Source organism: Ictidomys tridecemlineatus, chromosome 2 (assembly GCF_052094955.1).
Source record: "Ictidomys tridecemlineatus isolate mIctTri1 chromosome 2, mIctTri1.hap1, whole genome shotgun sequence".
In the NCBI taxonomy this organism is placed as follows: domain Eukaryota; kingdom Metazoa; phylum Chordata; class Mammalia; order Rodentia; family Sciuridae; genus Ictidomys; species Ictidomys tridecemlineatus.
Genome location: NC_135478.1, coordinates 90,381,837 through 90,400,318, shown reverse-complemented (window position 1 = coordinate 90,400,318; position 18,482 = coordinate 90,381,837). Strand labels below are relative to the sequence as shown.

At 33.9% G+C, this 18,482-nt stretch overlaps 1 protein-coding gene across 15 annotated transcripts in view; it reads right to left on the bottom strand.

Moving 5' to 3' along the window:
- Positions 1-18,482, bottom strand: part of Atxn2 (ataxin 2) — a 131,495-nt gene that overhangs the window by 37,316 nt on the left and 75,697 nt on the right. For 11 of the 15 annotated variants that reach the window (XR_013434812.1, XR_013434809.1, XR_013434808.1 and 8 more), the window contains 7 exons: positions 15,632-15,936; positions 14,797-14,860; positions 13,965-14,117; positions 13,512-13,578; positions 4,806-4,990; positions 4,364-4,496; positions 507-560 (listed from right to left, as the gene is read on the bottom strand). Coding sequence is in view for 10 of the 15 variants with exons in the window: in XM_078039157.1 (XP_077895283.1) it covers positions 507-560; positions 4,364-4,496; positions 4,806-4,990; positions 13,512-13,578; positions 13,965-14,117; positions 14,797-14,860; positions 15,632-15,936 (961 nt within the window). In the remaining 5 variants the exon portion in view is untranslated. The remainder of the gene's footprint in view (positions 1-506; positions 561-4,363; positions 4,497-4,805; positions 4,991-13,511; positions 13,579-13,964; positions 14,118-14,796; positions 14,861-15,631; positions 15,937-18,482) is intronic. The other 4 variants (XM_078039152.1, XM_078039154.1, XM_078039155.1 and 1 more) reach the window with 3 other exon arrangements.

Below are 18,482 nucleotides of genomic sequence, written 5' to 3'. Positions count from 1 at the left end.
AAACTTTGGTAAGGGGCACAGGACATGACTTAGTGCCTAGTATGCATGAGGCTCTGAGTTTAGTCTCCAGGATATCAAAACACACACATACAAAAAAAAAAGAAAAAAAAAAAACTGGTAATAAATTTCTTCATAAGGATACTAAGAAATGACAAACAAAAACCAAGGGTTTTAAGTTTTATATATAAAGCTTGTACCTTGGTATTTAAAAAGAAAAACCACTATTCAGAAGTTTGCTTGAACAAGGAAAATATTAGGCATTTCCCAAATAGTAACATGTTTGCTTGGTATGCAAAAATTTCTCAAATGACTCAATTTTTCATTAACTCCAGCTCTCTTAAGCTGGTTTCCTTTTTCAAAACTCTGAATTATTTACAGATATCATACTTTTAATGATTTTGTCTGACACAAGGAAAATAATGTTCAACAAGTCTGCTCCCTTAACATGTATTCTTTAAAAAGTGTTTTACTGTACAATTAAAATTAGTATAAAAAACCCAACTCACTGGCAAAGTAGAAAGAAGGGCTTGTCTCCTTGTTGTATGGTAATTTGGGGCATGCTGAATTTGGGAAATAGAAAGGTAAATTAGCCTTAAAGGTGTGCATTTTACTAAATTTCTGGAAAGGTTAACACAGTTAGTAATCTTTTTGTATTCATGCACAATTCATTTTTATTTTATAAGAAATGAGAGCACTTTTTGACACTGCTACAGAATTTTAAAAGTGGATTGAACTGGAAGACACTTTTCTTCTGAATTGAGATGTCAAGGTTCCACATGCTGACTTGCTTCAATGAAAGGAATAAAATGATTATCTGATATAAAACCATTATCTGATGAAAAGAGCATGGCATCTCTCTGAACAACCTTGATATAAATAAAATACCCAAATAAAACAATATTTGGCAAATTCAAAAGACACACAATTTTGTAAAATAATAGAAATGTAATTATAGGCATCTGGTGGTGGATTCAAAAATTTAGAAATGACACAAACATGAAAATGTTATTATTTCTCATTAAAATATGTCCACATAAAGGGTGTGCCATGTCTGTATGTGTCTAAGTACATCTGGAAGGTGCATATCCAAAATAACAAATAGTTGTCAGGCAGAAGGATAATAGTATTTTTTTTTTATTTTTGTTAACTCTGTGTGTGTGTGCGCGTGTGCGCGTATATATGTATTTTTTAACTTATCTGCATAAAACTACCAAAACAAACCAAAAGATTAAAGCTTTACTGTTACTGTTTCTGAAAGGTAAAGCCAGTGGTTTTATGAGCCAAACTGAGATGAATTAGAAGATTGGATGGGAGGAAACTCCTGAGGAGGGTAGAGGCAATGATCAAAGACTAAAGTCAAAGAGATGAGGGATGTAACAAAAGTCCTTAATGAGATAGCTAGAAAGCATACAAGTTTGGGCTGGGGTTGTGGCTCAGTGGTATAGCACTCGCTGGCATGTGTGAGGCCTGGATTTGATTCTCAGCATCACATATAAAGAAAATAAATAAAAATACCATGTCATCTACATTGAAATACACACACACACACACACACACACACAAAAGCACAAGGTCAATGTTTTAGAATGTATTCATCTCCTAAGAATTTAAGTATTCAGTAATGTTAGCATATTTATAATATATCAAAATTTAAAAACATCCTACAGTCAATTCATGATCAGCTACATTCTCAAAGCCTTTCGCTTTGACTATAACCATTAGTGAACAAAAAGATGATTAAAAAATTGTCACCAACATCTGAGTGCATAGTCTTATGATCGCAATGAAAAAAAAAATTAAATCTATATAGGACATAGCTTAAAAATAAAAATAATTCAGATAATTTAGTTCCTTCACAAATATAAAATATACACTGTTCAGGGAGAGAAGTACAAAATTAGCTTTTCTATGCAACAATATTGTTTTAGTTTAAAGCCACGTACTTAAAACTGTTCATATTTGGCAAAATTAGGCTTTAAAGGATCTAAAATAATTCAAATAAATTACTGACAATGTACCAAAGAACTTGCTTTAGCAGATTAACTTACGGGGCTTCTGAATGAAAAAACAAAATAATTAATTTTCTAGTGTTCTTTTTAAGACTTGGAAGTACCCAACAAAGAACCTGTTTAACTAGAAAGAATCATACCAATACATAGCCTTGCCACTACTCTGTCTCCTCATAGCACAAATCAATTAAATACAACCTGTATAAATTATAAACAAATAGTTCAGATTTGGCTGAGCAATCTTCTCCTGCCCTGAAAGAAATAGCTTTGATAACTACTTCATTTCAGCTTCCACTAGAAGTTACCTCTAGTGTTTTTGTTTTTGGCAATATTTCCTACTTAACCATACTTGAATGAACTTTTGGGTACAAGGTCAATTGCTTTTCCAAGGGAAATGTTCTTGGATGGTAGTTATAAAAATCATTAATGCCTCAAATATAGTATTTACCATACAGACTACTTCAAGCCAATGAACATCCATCTAAAGATGAAGTTTATCTTGGCAGGGAGTCAACACATTGGAAAGATTCTGTTCAACATCATAGCACTACCAAAATGTCTCCAAAGTGTGGGTACAAAAGTAGCTGTTCTCTAAAAGCAATGGGGAATTTTGGCTCAAAATTTCAGATCTTGGGGCTGGGGTTGTGGTTTAGTGGTAGAGCGCTCACCTAGCATGAATGAGGCATTGGGTTCGATCCTCAGCACCACATAAATGTAAAATAAAGATATTGTGTCTACCTAAAACTTAAGAATAAAAAAATCAGATCTTATTCCAAGGGGAATATGACAGAAAATAAGAGGAAAGATTTTTTTTTCTCTACTTGTTATGGTATGTTCATCAGAAATGTACAATCATAATAAACTTTTTACTTAAGCCTTTAGCAAATTGGAAAATTGCTTAAATGTATACAAATGTGAATTAAAACCAACATGATAAATCAACAATGACTTTTCATACATGTATTTAGTCCTGGTTAAAACAAACATAAGTCAAATGACAGGAGACCACAACCAAAATAACAAAATCAGTCTATCACTATATCTTTCAAATAAATTAGACAGGCTTCTTAAAACAAATGTTTTCCACAATAAAATGATTACATAGTTTTTTATTTAAAATTCCTAATCCACAATAAAAATCTTCCAGTGATGTTGTAGGAAATTTAAGACCAGACTTATGTGTTTGATAGAAGTAAATGCCCAACTCCATGTTGAAGGAGCTAGCCTCCAGAAGGAAGCAAACACTTGGCTCATTAGCCTACACAATAGCATGACTGCCATTTCTTTTAAAAAAGGATGAAAGAGAAGGTATGAAAAGCCATCTCAAGAAGATGGTGTTTGCCAGAAATCTCTAAATTCAATTTTGCTTAGACTTATCCATTCAAGATATCAAAGTTAAAAAAAAAAAGTTCACATTTTTGGGCATTCACAAATTTTAAATATGTTTAAAAATAAAAAATAAAATCTCACATAGTTGTATGTAATAAATCTAAGTACTTAAAATTTTTTGAAATGCTAAGAGGGACATGATAACACAGGAATTCTCAGAAACATTCCTAAACATTCAGAACACAACTAACAGCTTAATTAAAGTGGCATTAATTCAAGGTGTATTTTGAAAAACATACTATAAGGCAATCCATTAATTCTCATACATACAAGTGGAAACTTTATTTAAAATTCTCAACACTGAAAAATGTTTTAGTGCTTTAGACAGTTGCTAAGTTGACATAGACAAAGTTCTCAGGCCAGAAAACTAAAGTTGGTTTTAAAAAATTATTCTTATATAATAAATACTGTTTAATTTTATAAAAATACTTCTCATTTATCAGTTTATACTGACTATAAAGTGTCAATAACCTAAAAGAGATCTAATACTATACAATTTTGACTGCTTACAATAAAACATGATGCAGAAACATAGTACCATTATAGCAATAGCAATAAAAATATTTAATGCCAGTGACACAAAAATGAGAAGAGAAGGATGTTTTCAGCAGTACTTTTAAGCTTTTATGCACATTTTCTTGCATGCCTTGGGCAAGCTACACCAAATGATAACACTGACAAGGAAGATAAAGAAGAAGTTTTCTTCTCAAAATTGTTTTGCTGTTAGTAGTATCATTACATTGTAGTTCAAAGAGGAGAGACATAGGAAGACAGAACAATTGCCAAGTACAGAAGTAAAAACTCTTTGCCAAGACTTAATACAGGGGAAGAAAAGGATTAATCTTTTTCTTCTTGACCTTCAATGTCATGAGGCCAGTTTATTTTTAAACAGAGAATGCCTTTACAGAGCTTTAAAACAAATTAAGAATAGTCACACACAGTGAAAAAGACAAAGTGCTTCCTACCGTACATCGCGTGTGTCTGCTCGTGAGCCCCGTACTGGGTTGCGGAAGAAGATACTAAACCAGGCTGGGCATGTGCTGGTGGTGCCATCATTCTCGCGTTACCCTGTATTACAGGACTATAAACATGAGGATGCTGTGTTCAAACAAAGAAACAAAGAAAAAACATTAAAATATCAAAAGAGCCAAGCAGATTTTAGTTAATTTTTAACTCGATGATTCCTAGGTTTCCAGAAGCAACTGAAAATTCTATAGCATTTTTGGCTATTTCCTTTAGAACTTACCCTGATCAGTAATGATTGACCATATATTAAAAAGGCCTCAAGTTCTTATTTATCTATTCTACCATAACAAAAAGCAAAACCATATAAAGGAAAATCACTTGACCATATTAAAAGTTAAAATTTAAAAATAGAAATTAAATTAAGAGGCCATATAACCTTACCTGAGACTGATAATGTGGCACATGCTGAACTAGTGGCTGATTTGGAAACTGCTGAGGACTATAGGCAACATACTGAGTGGAGTAAGCTGGTGGGGTGGCGACAATGGGTGGACCTGCTGCAGAGGCTGGGTGCATCATGGTGCTCTGATGATGCTGGTCTTGCCGCTGTTGGGGCATATTTGGTACTGTGGGGGAAAAAAATCCTCATTAAAGGAAAACAGTACCTCCTCCTTAGTAAAACAGCTACATTAGCATACTACATACACTCACATCGTCTACAAGGCTCAGCACGATTAGACTCTCTTGCCCACCTCTCCAGCACTATCTCACACCACTCTTACCACCACTTCACTCACTCTGGGCTGTTTTCCTATTGCACATGCTATTCCTCAGTCTCATAAACACCAGTCCCTAACTTGCAGCTGGGAATGTCTGTGACTCATCCTTCAGGGATCAGTCTGAAAATATCATCCTCAGTGAGATCCTCTATGACCACCATCAGACAGGACCTACCTCCTATAACAGACACAGCAGTACCAATGCCTTTTGCTTCACACCAAGTCTCAGGTAACGTGTTTATATCTACCACAAGACCTGGAGGTGTGTGTCTGCTCATGAGCCCCATACTGTCTGACATACCAAAATAAAGCCACCTTGCTAGGTTCATTTAAAAATAAAAGTATGACAAAAGAGCCAAAAGAGAGTCAACACCCATCACTGAATTCTCAATTTCTCCCTCTTTTTCAAACCCAGTATCATGCAGCACAATTTAGCAGATAGCAGTGTCTAAATGACAGTTCTATTTAAAAAAAAAAATCCCTTTGTGTCTTATATTGTTCCATACAGATATCCTTTCCCTTTAGCCCAAGTAAAGCTTTAGTTAAGAACTCAGATCAGGGCTGGGGTTGTTGCTTAGCGGTAGAATGCTTGCCTAGCACGTGCAAGGCCCTGGGTTGCATCCTTAGCACCACATAATAAATAAATAAAATAAAGGTAAACAAACAAACAAGTTAGTTCAACTGGCATTTCTTTGTTGAGTTCTTTCTAGTTCACACAAGTGCTAGCTGCATCCTGTGTGCCTTTTCTTTCCATGTGTACATAGCACCTATGCTTGCCTGAGATCTAGTTCTGGTATGACATTAACCAAGCCATTAAACTTTTTCTTTAAAGGGAAGAAACTTTATGACCACTGCTTTTAAGGTATGCAACATGTTCATAAAATCATCAGAATTACACAAGTATCTTCAATTTCTCCACAAAAATTTTAATTTTGTTTTGATTATTTAAAAATTTTGTCTTCATAATAAGTGTTGGCAAGGATGTGGGGGAAAAGGTACATGTGTACATTGCTGGTTGGACTACAAAATGGTGCAGCCAATATGGAAAGCAGTATGGAGATTCCTTGGAAATCTGGGAATGGAACCACCATTTGATCCAGCTATCCCTCTCCTCAGACTATACCCAAAGGATTTAAAAACAGCATACTACAGTGACACAGCCACATCAATGTTCATAGCAGCACAATTTACAACAGCTAAACTGTGGAGCCAACCTAGATGCCCTTCAGTGGATGAATGGATAAAAAAAAATGTGGTATATATACACAATGGAATTTTACTCAGCAATAAAAGAGAATAAAATCATGGCATTTGCAGGTAAATGGATGGCGTTGGAGAAGATAATGCTAAGTGAAGTTAGCCAAACCCAAAAAAACAAATGTTTTCTCTAATATTAGGAGGCTGACTCATAGTGGGGTAGGGAGGGGGAACATGGGAAGGAGGGAAAGGGAGGCGGAAGGGGATTAGCAAGGATAGTGGAATGTGATGGACATCATTATCCAAAGTACATGTATGAAGACATGAATTGGGTGTCAACCTACTTTATAAACAGAGGTATGAAAAGTTTTCGTATATATGTGTAAAAAGAATTGTAATAAAAAAACCAAAAAACCAAAACAAAAACCAAAGTACATATATGAAGAATTGGTATAAACATATGTGTGTGTGTGTGTATATATCTTTATATACAAAGATATAAAAAACTGTGCTCTATATGTGTAATAAGAATTATAATGCATTCCACTGTCATGTATTTAAAAAAACTAAATCAATTAAAAAAAATTTGGTTAAACATTTAATGAATGTTGCTGAGATTTTATCTACTTGGGAAAGTGAACTTGAAAGCAGAAGAAAGCAATGGAGTAAAATATTTTCCTGAATTAATCTTGACAGTTCATTCTGAAAAGGAACCTTTTTTTTTTTAAGAGAAAAAGCTTAATTTTGGCAGAAGGAACACAAATAATTACTTCAATCAAACTCAATTATTTCGATCAAATGGAAGTTTGTCCAGTTAAGCTCAATAAATTAACCAATTTACTACTGCTTTTTGTTATCTGATTATTGCCTCCAGTCAAAAAGCTAGCTATTCAAACGTATTATTGTCTTCAAAGTTAAAAAGTCCTATAATCTTTATTACAGTGGTTTTGTTTTGTTTTTATTCCCCTTCCTAAACTGAATTTATGTTATTCTTAACTTAAATCAGGGTTCAAGTGGACACACTTTAACCTATAGCTCACAAGATACTCTCCCCCTCATATAAATAAAGATGCAATGGTAGAGAATATCTTAGTTTACCTTAACCACAAAAAAGTTTATATCCGAGGCATAAACTGAAGAAATGCACAAAACCTTAAGAAGAAATGTTAAAATGACAGCAAGAAGATATTCTTCAAAGTTAACTAATAACTTTACAGTCATTCTAATAAAAATGGTAAATCCTAAATTAAAATTCATCAGTTGATACTATATAATACCCCAAATAAATAACAATGAAAAACTTCATTTTCACCTTCTGAGGATAATAATAAATCAACTCATTATATTGAAGATGGCCTTAAAAAGAGAAATGATAAGCATTTTAAGTTGACTTAAACTTAAAAGCTTAAGCTATGCCTCAAGGTAACCAAATAGTTTAGTGAGGTAAAGTTTTTGTTTTGTTTTTTTGGTACTGAGGATAGAACTCAAGGGTGCTCTACCACTGAGCAATATCCCAGCCCTTTAATTTTTTTTTTAATTATAGAGGGACACAATACCTTTATTTTATTTATTTCTATGTAGTGCTGAGGATCAAACTCAGTGCCTCACATGTGCCAGGCAAGCACTCAACCACTGAGCCACAACCCCAGCCCATCATCTTAGCCCTTTTTATTTTGAGACAGGATCTTGCTCAGTTGCTAAGGCTGGCCTGGATCTTGTGATCCTTCTGCCTCAGCCTTCTGAGTCGGATTACAGGTGTGCACCACCACACTGGCTAAAGATTTTCTTTATAGAAATATTCCACCTAATTGAAAAAGGGATTAAAAGAAGAGAATGTCACCATTTTGCAATCATTAATGAAATAATGCATCTAAGTCTACACAATGATCACCAATTACTGCTAAAACAAACAGGAAAGAGTTATGGAAAATGTTATCCTGGATAGATAAGGATTGTAAAAACTCACTAGTTACTCCTACTATTACAAAAAAGAAAGATGTTACATGACTCCTACTTAAAGAACATCCATCAAACAATCCAGATTTAACTATGACTTAACAGAAGAGAGTCTAGTAACTCCTACAGAATACTAATAGATGACACCATGCCTAGCACTGCTTCAGAATATTCCAGTGAAGCCAGGGCACAAATGACAGGGGTTTGAATGAGACATGACTACCCAGAAGCTGTTAATGTCTTAAAATTTTCTTTAAAAAAAAAAAAAAAAAAAAAAAAAAAAAATATATATATATATATATATATATATATATATATATATATATATATATATATATATATATATATAATATATGGCTGGGGTTGTGGCTCAGAGGTACAGCACTTGCTTACCTAGCCCATGTGAAGTACTCAGTTCGATCCTTAGCACCATATAAAAATAAATAATATAAAAGCAATCTGTCCATTTACAACCACAAAAAAAATTTTTAAAACACACACACCCACACACACACAAAAACCCAGCCAGGCGCTTATAATCCCCAAAGATCAGGAGGCTGAAGCAGGAGGATCAGGAGTTCAAAGGCAGTCTTGGCAACTTAGGGAGGTCCTAAGCATCTTGGCAAGACTCTGTCTCAAAATAAAATATAAAAGGGCTGGGGATGTGGCTCAGTGGTTAAGTGTCCCTGAATTAAATCCTCAGTATATTTATATTTTTAAAATTTATGTTTTAGTTGTAGTTGACAATACCTTTATTTTATTTATTTTTATGTGGTGTTGAGAATCGAACCCAGGGCCTCCCATGTGCTAGACGAACGCTCTACTGCTGAGCCACAACCCCAGTATTTAAAAAGAAACAAAAACACAACTCCACAATCCTCAGTATTAAAAAAACAAAACAAAACAAAACAAGAAAAACCCAAACCCACAAACAAAACTTGAAAAACTGCAAATTAGGAATAGATCCACATCCAACCCTTGCTTAACAATGAAAGACAATGTTTTACTCCTGAGAATGGGAACATGATAGTATTTGTTAGTATCCTAGAAACCTCTCTAGTACAGTATAAGAAACAGACACAGCAACTGAATAATTGTGAAAGTTTAAAAAGCATTATTAATATTACAATGTGGCAAGACATAAAGTCAAGATTTAAATGCCAAATGCTTCTCTATGTCTAAAAAACAAAGATTTAAAAAACATCATTCAAAATGACATAAAAATATATAAAAGTAAATTTAAGAAAGCATGTACATGGGGCTGGGGATGTGGCTCAAGTGGTAGCTCACTCGCCTAGCGTGCGTGTGGCGCACCACAAAGATGTTGTGTCCGCCAAAAAAAACTAAAAAATAAATATTAAAAATTCTCTCTCTCTCACCTCTCAAAAAAAAAGCATGTACAAAATTGATATAATGAAAACTTCAAACAGTAGTAAACTGAAGACCTAAGTAAATGGAGAGATATAATTATTTATATCATAAATTGAGAATTATATTATACAATCAGTGAAGAATCCACATTAAAATAATTCAGTACATAATCCCAAACTGACCACAAAAACTTAATGGAAATGCAAAGAATGTAAAATTATCAAAATAATTTTGACAAAGAAGAATAAATATGAGGAACTTACATGAACTGATTTTTAGATTTATTATAAAATAACAGTAAAGTGTGTATAGCATGAGGGTAGATATAAAGATCAAAGTGACAAAACAGGGGGCTGGAGCTTTGGCTCAGGGGTAGAGAACTTGCCTGGCATGTGTGAAGCCCTGGGTTCGATCCTCAGCACCGCATATAAATAAATAAAATAAAAGATCCATTGACAACTAAGAAATATTTTTTAAAATAAATAAATTAAAAAATAAAGTGACAAAACAGTTCACAAATGAGAACCACACACAGATGGGTCAACTGAAAGATGCCAAAGAGATCAAACAAGAAAAACAGGCTGGATCTAAATATAGGGAAAAGGAGAACTCGGGCTAAGGTTGTGGCTCAGTGGTAGAGCATTTGCCTAGCATGCACTGGGTTGGATCTCCAGCACCATATTAAAAAAAAAAAAATTATAAAAATAAAGGAATTTGTCCATCTACAACTAAAAAAATAAAGAAGAACAACAACAACAACAACTCCACCTTTATTTCATCTCCTACACAAAAATCAACCATATGGGGCTGGGTATAGAGCTCAGTTGGTGGAGCATTTGCACAAAAAGCAGAAACTTTAGGAAAAAAACTTGATAAAGGGACCTCATCGAAATTAGTAAGACTGGTTCTTCAAAAAAAGAAAAGAAAAGAAAAAAAAACTAGTCAAGTGCAAACCACAGACTGGGAGAAAATACTCACAATACCTATATTCAATAAGGACCTGTAACTAGAATATAAAAGTAATGTTAATAGGGGCAAGAGGAAAGAGAGAAGTTCTGGGGAGTGATATTGACCAAATCAAACTGTTTTATTGTGTGTATATGTACAAATATGTAACAAATCCCATAATTATGTACAACTATATCAATAAAAAATGTAAAAATAAAAAGTTACTTAAAATTCGTAAGAAAACTCAAAATTTTATAAGGATAAAAGATTTTAACAAATAATTTTTTAAAAAGCTGACAAATATCCAAAACTCACATGAAAAGAAGCTCATCATCAGTCATAATCAGGGAAATGCATGTTAAAAATCACAATGAGAATCTGTAACATACCCAACAGGCTGGTTAAAATTAGAGATGGACAATACTGAGTACTGGCAAAGATGTAGAGCAAAACAAATTTGATCACTGAAACGTAACAAGATACAACTACTTTGGAAAAAATTTTTGTTTTGTTTTGTTAATTGCTAGTTAATTGAAATATGTATTTAACCATACCTTGACAATTTCAATTCTAGGTATTTGACCAAGAGAAGTGGACACAAAAATGCACACAAATGTGTATAACAGTTTTCTTCAAAATAGCAAAAGCTGACAATCACACAAATGCCTACTAATTGCTAATGGGTAAATTGTGGCATAATCATAAAATGCAATGCTATTCAAGAATAAAAAGGAACAGACAGACATTAAGTGATTACATGAAATAATCTCAAATTGCTATGCTATTTAAGCCAGACTCTCCACAACTATACACCACATAGCTCCATTTTTTTTTAAAACAATCTAGAAGGGACAAACCTAATCTACAGTAAAAGCAAACAGATCAGTAGTTACCCAGAGCTCAAGGGAAGTAAGTATGGTTTGACAGAAAAGGGGCATGAGGAACAATGTTTGAACATTTTGATTGATGACACTATTACATAAATAAATACATTTGTCAAAATTTATGTAAACACAAAGCCAGACACAGTGGTGCATGTGCTACTTCAGAGGTTGAAGCAAGAGGATGGAAGTTCCAGGATAGCCTGGCCAACTTGAGATCCTGTCTCAAAAAGTAATCAGGGCTGGGGATGTAGCACAGTGGCAGAGCTCCTCTAGGGTCAATCCCCCACACTACCAAAAAAAAAAAAAAAAAATTACAGAATCAAACTGGTTTAAAAGTTCTTTTTTTTTTTTTTTTTTAAAGAAAGCCACTTAGAACAAGCTTAATAATATACTTCAATGACTTTTTAAATTTTTTAATATACATATATTTTTTAGTTGTAGATGGACCCATAATATCTTATTTCATTTTTACGTGGTGCTGAGGATCAAACTCAGTGCCTCATGCATGCTAGGCGAGCCCTCTACCACTGAGCCACAACCCCAGCCCCACTTTAATGACTTAAAAAAAAAAAACTCATAGGAAGAAATTTTTGCAAGTTCAGCTTATGTGAATACAGGAAATAAATATAACTGTACAAGAAAAAAACTGATAAGTTGGACTCCAAAATTTAAAACTACTGCTCTTTCAAAGATACTTAAAGAAACATTAAATTGGACTGTGAGAATATACAATGAAAAATATATATGACAAAGGACTTGGATCCATCCAAATTTATATTTCAGTAAAATAAACAGACTCAGCCAGGTGTGTGGTTACACACTGTATCCTCAGCTATTCCAGAAACTGGGGCAGAAAGATTACAAGTTGGAGGCCAACCTCCCAAGTTTAGCCAGACTCTATCCAAAATAAAAAATATAAAGGGATGGGGATAAACATCAGTGGTACCTATGTCCCCAGTACTTCTAAAACAAAGATAGTAAAAACCAAATTCAATTGGATTTAATTATTTACCCATCAAGCTGTTGACATGATCACTTAGCAACTTTAGAAGACAGTAGTTGGAAGTAATAGGGATAACAAATCTTTAGTCTAAAAATATTTTTTAGTAAAACAGATATAAAGGAAAATATATACTCCAGACAGTTCCCAGTGATCTGAGACTTGGTATTCAGCACCTGCCCCCTCTTTCCTCCTGCTACATATATTGCATCAAGATTGCTGTGTGTGACCAACAGCAGATAGCAGAGCTGATGTTATTGTCACTATCAAAAAACTGTTTCAGTTGCAGTTCAGGACTGTTTTTCCCTGAACACTCACTGTAGGAGAAGTCAGCTGACATGTCCAATGCTATAGAAAAGTACATGTAACAAGAAACCTAATGCTAACAACTATGAATATGGATGCAGATCCTTTAGCTCCAGTTGAGGGTCACTTTAGACAATGGCAGACCTACTTAACCTAACCATCATTTCTGTAACTTCCAAGAGACCCCAAGGCAGAACCATCCAGCTAACCTGTTACTGGAATCCTAATCTCCAGAAACTGGGTGAAATGATGTTTGTAGTTTAAGGCAGCTAGGAATTGTGATAATTCTGTAACAGATAATACAAGTCTAAAATACTAGTGTATACAACCAGATTATATCACTCATTTTAAAGATGAGGAAACATACCTCTAATAGGATTCTGATATTGGTTTTTGATGTGAGGTGCACTTTGCTTCAAAAGAAATTCTGGACTTTGGGGGAATTAAATGTAGGTCAATTTAAAATATGGTCAGCAGTGTAACTAATTCTAGCAAACCTTTTTCAAATTTACATTGAGATTTCAGGTTGCACTTACCATTTCCTTTTTCATAATAATTCATCTGAATACTTTAACACTGGTCATCAAAGGTCAATGTACAGCCTAATCAAAAGTCTAAGCTGAACTTTGAATAGTCATTATAAACTGAATCACTTAATTCATGCAGCATGCAGACTACAAGCAAACACAGACACAATTATTCTCACCTTTACCTGCTCTATATGTCTTGGCTTGATTCACTGGCATGGGCGTCATAGGTATTGGGTATAAAGGCTTGAGGAATTAAAAAAAAAAAAATCATTAGGCTCCTATGATAAGAATGTATTCTACCACTCTTGGTTTTATCTTGCTAGAGATAAAGTTTACTGATTCTCTTATGAGTCATTTAAAAATGAAATCATATCCACAAGCTAATAGGATAAATCCCAAACTAATCTAAGCCATTTTTCTCACCAGAAAATCTAAACCATTTTTCTCACCAGAAAACAGTCTCTGATTCAGGTCCTTATACTAACAACACACCAAACAACTCATGCTTCCTCCCTCTTCCAAGTACTTCTGTATGCCACCATGCCTCAGGTCACTACAAATCTAAAGACTGCTTGTGTTAAAAACAAACAAGTAGCATAGCCACGTGAACATCAAATGCTATGACTTACTTGCACACCTGGGCTCACTGGGACTGGATACATCATATTTGGTGCAAAACAAACAGGCTGAGTATAAACTGGAGTTGGCTGTTGGTGACCCACCATAGATGGGCTAGGTTGTGCTTGAGGTCGAGGAGAAGTTGGGGTTGTAGAAGGCTTTGGCTACAGAAGCAAAAATAAAATTTAACTATTTCAAGTTGAAAACTCAACTATTATCACAATTTGAGAATGCTTGTCCTAATTACTATAATTTTCATCCACTCTAATTATTATTTTTATCAGGAGGATAAAAAAAAAAAAACAAAAATAAAAACCAGTCTAGCATACACGAAAGCCCTGTTTGACTCCCTGCACTGCAAAAAAAACAAAATTGGGGATGGAGATGTAACTCAGTGGCAAAAAACTTGCTTACTGTGTGTGGAAGGCCCTGGGTTCTATCGCCAGCACTACAAAAGCAAAAGCAAAAAAAAAACCAAACAAACAAACAAACAAAAAAAACATATAACACACAGAAAACAAATGTTTGAAACAAAAGAAAAAAAATGCTTTTGTAGAAAGCTAAAGTAAATTTTTGTAAATATCATAATACATAGCAGTACTAATGTTGTAAGAATCCAGAGAAAGTGATTTTAAATTTTTTTTAAATTTCCTTTTGTTAATACTAAAAAAATATTCATATTAGTAACCATTAGAAGAAAAAAAGTTGTTTTTGCATGCTATATGGAACTTAGATGGCTGCTATGGGAGAAAGACTACCACTAATCATACTAATTGTAATAAATCATAATAAGTTAATTATTTTCTGAGACTAGGTTAACCTCAAAGAAATTAATAAACTTACCTGAGAAAAGGAGCGAGGGTTGAACTCCTTTGCATTGGGATTCAATGTTGATTTCCTAACTTGCCTAAACCAAAAAAAATATACAGGCCAATGAAATCTGCAAGGAATTTATGTTTCTCTAAATCTTCCACACGTCTCTGACAATATTTTTTTTAAAAAACTGCTGAACATAAATCAGATTTAAACAATTCTCACTAGGAGACTATTAATCTTCTTTGTTAAAATACACACACACATTACATATCCCTTTATCCAAACTGACCATAGGGTTATTATCATTATTACTACTGCTATTATTTTTTATAGGGATTGAACCCCAGGATGCTTTGACACTGAGCTACATGCTCAACCCTTTTTATTTTTTACTTTGAAACCAGGTTTCACTGAGTTGCTGAGACTGGCAGTAAACTTATATCCTTTTGTCTCAGCCTCCTGACTCAGTGGGATTATAGACACACATGCTGTTGTGGCTGGTTACAAAGTCAGATTATGTTTTTAAAAGTAATTTATGACTGATTTTCTCAAAGACAATTAAAATACTGGAGCTGAGAAGATAGTAACCCTTATAAAATATCCTTGAAAATAATGTTTAATATACCAATTCTATAGTATTCAGTAACTTTTACATGACATATGTTGGGAACAATCGTGGCTTTAACAGAAATTTTTAACTCAAGAATAATCGGTCCCCCAAATTAATGAGTTGTATATCAAAAGTTCATTTATAATGCGGTTGTGTGGAACCCAAAACACAAAATCAGTGGTGGTTAGAGTCTGAGGCTAGCGCATAAAGTAATTTGACTAACAGGAAGTACCAAATTCCTGGTTTACTCACTCAGCTGCATCTTTCTTCTCCTCTTTATCATCCTTCTCTTGTTTACATGCTGGGCTAGAAGTCTGCACCCCTTGGGATGTAACCTCAGGTCCTCTCTTGTGCTCAGTGTTACTAAGTATTGAAGGGGAGATGCTGGGACTGTTTGGCTTGCTGCTGCCACTGGTGCAGTTGCTGCTGCTATTTTCAATGAAAGAATCCTTAGCACTTGGTTCAATTTTGTCTTTGATCACATCTCTTGATTTTTCTCCATCTCTATTTTTGTTTAGTAGTTGATCCATAGATTCAGAAGTAGAACTTGGCTGTAACTAAAAAAAAGAAAATAATTATACTTAAATATTTTAAGTAATTCTAGTAACCTATTTTCTCCCCCAAAGTACAAATGAAGTAAGCATGAACTGTTTTGAATAAAATTCCCCCCCAATTTTCAGAATAATGTTGTTATAAGGCAACAATAAAAGAAATGTCTATGCTACACAACCATCAGAATGCTCAAAACATTCTACCCTCAGGTATGGGCCTGAGAGATGAAGAAAATGTTGCTAGTATATCACCTATATTTTGGTAATAAGAATTAACATGCATGAAGTGAATACTATGTGCCAGGCTCTATGCTAAACACTTCACTGGCAGTATCTCATTTAGATAATATGCCCCAATGTTATACATATGGCATATGGGGGTCAAGATTCAAACCCAGGTCTATTTACCTCAAATGTCCATGCTACTAATCCTGAACAGATCAATACAGTAACATTTTTTTTTTAACATTTATTTTTTAGTTGTAGGTGGACACAATATCTTTGTTTTATTTTTATGTGGTGCTGAGGATCGAACCCAGTGCCTCTCGCATGCTAAGCTAGTACTCTTCCTCTGAGCCACAACCCCAGCCCCAATACACTAATACTCTTACACAAATAAAACTATGAGCATCCTATACACAGCTATTCTAGATCCTGCAGAGAGCTCTCCAGGATAAAGAGAGGGAGAGGGATTAAAAACAAGCAATCAGAGTATTCTAATTTCTGTTTCAATGAAAGACTAAAACAAATTCAGTTTAAGGCCACGTGCTTGTCATGGGCACAGCTCTGATGATTCATTCATTGAACAGTGTAGCATATACTATGCATTAGTAGCTGTTTAAGAATTACTAGAAGCTTAAACATCAGATGGCCGGTTGGCGTCATATACTAGACACGTGACTCTGGGCAAATTAATTTCTTTGCCTCAATTTCCTAATAATCATACTGTAGATAATAAAAGAATAAGTTCAAAGCCAGCCTCGAAAACCAAATGAGACCCTGTCTCAAAATAAGAAATAAGAGGGCTGCAGGGCTGGGGTGATGGCTCAGTGGTAGAGCTCTTGCCTAACACAAATGGGGCACTGGGTTCAATCTTCAGCACCACATAAAGATATATAAATAAAATAAGGGTATTATATTCATATATATATATATAAAAGGTTGGGGATGTGGCTCAGTGGTTAAGTGCCCCTGGGTTCAATTCCCCAGTACGGAAAAAAAAAAAAAAAAAAAAACTTGCTTCAAAGAGATGTTAGGACAATAAAGGTCTTACAATGTGTAGTACAAAGGAAATAATAAGCATAATCTAATAACATTTTACTCTAACAATTATAAAGCTCACCCTCAAATCTCTCTTAAATCTATTTCATTGCTTTCTAGCATTCACTTATGGGTCGGGAGTTGTTATTAAGAGATTTAATAACACCTATGATTATTCAGACTCCAAAACCCAGTAAGTCAAAGTGCAAAAGAGAAAGACTTTTAATGGTACTCCTACCAGTGATTTAAAAGTCAAGCATTAATGAAGGTTTATAGAAAGTTTTGGACTTTCTGTAATATCTTATATATTCTGTAATATCAAAAATATATACATACATATATATCTCATAATCTGATGGCCAAAATGTGTCTATTTAATGAACAAGTACTACCTTTAAAATATATTAACTATAATTAAGACAGTATAGTATTGGCACATAGTCACCCATTTGTTATTATTTGTATTATAGGTGTTAACCATTGCTTAACAAAATTTAAATTAACAACTATTAATATCTTGTTATAATAATTGAAAAGATATGCTGAAGTATGAAATAATATGTAATACTTTAGATGTTGCCAATAAGAATAAAACTTAAACATCACAAAAATTTAGAAAATTAGAATTCATGCTGGGAAAAGGCTGTCACCATGCCTCTGACTCATTTGTGTTTAATTCTATAATTTTTTTTTAAAGACTAACAATTACATTTTTCCCCCCTCTAGGAAGCAAAGTTTCAAGATGTCTTGAGTTGGTCTCAAAAATATACCTTGATATCTACACTATATTATAACTATGCACAAGAATGAAATAAGTCATCAAAGAGTTCAGGGTATGTTCAGGAAATCCTGTCTCAATATAGAGAAATGGTATTATAGAAAGATATCAGGATGGGAATGCAGCTCAGTGGTACAGCATCTGCCTAGCATGGATAAAAAACTAGATATGACTTCCACAACTGTAAACAAACAGAAAAAGACATACGCCATAATTAATACATTTGTTCACAAAGCAGAAATCTTCAACTACCATAGAACACCAGGATCCACTGTCCACAGCAGATCATTAAGAATTTGACCTTTGCTCTGCTAAAATCTAATCCCACTAACCATGGTAATCAAATGAACATCAAATAATAAGCTATGTTTTGATGGATTCAAAACACTGATGCCTATATTGTTATTATCCAATCTCATATTTTAGATTATTCCACTTAAGGATAAATAAGATAACTTTAAGACTGCTTACCTTTTTTTGTTTTTGTTGTCAATATTTGTTTTTTAGTTATAGA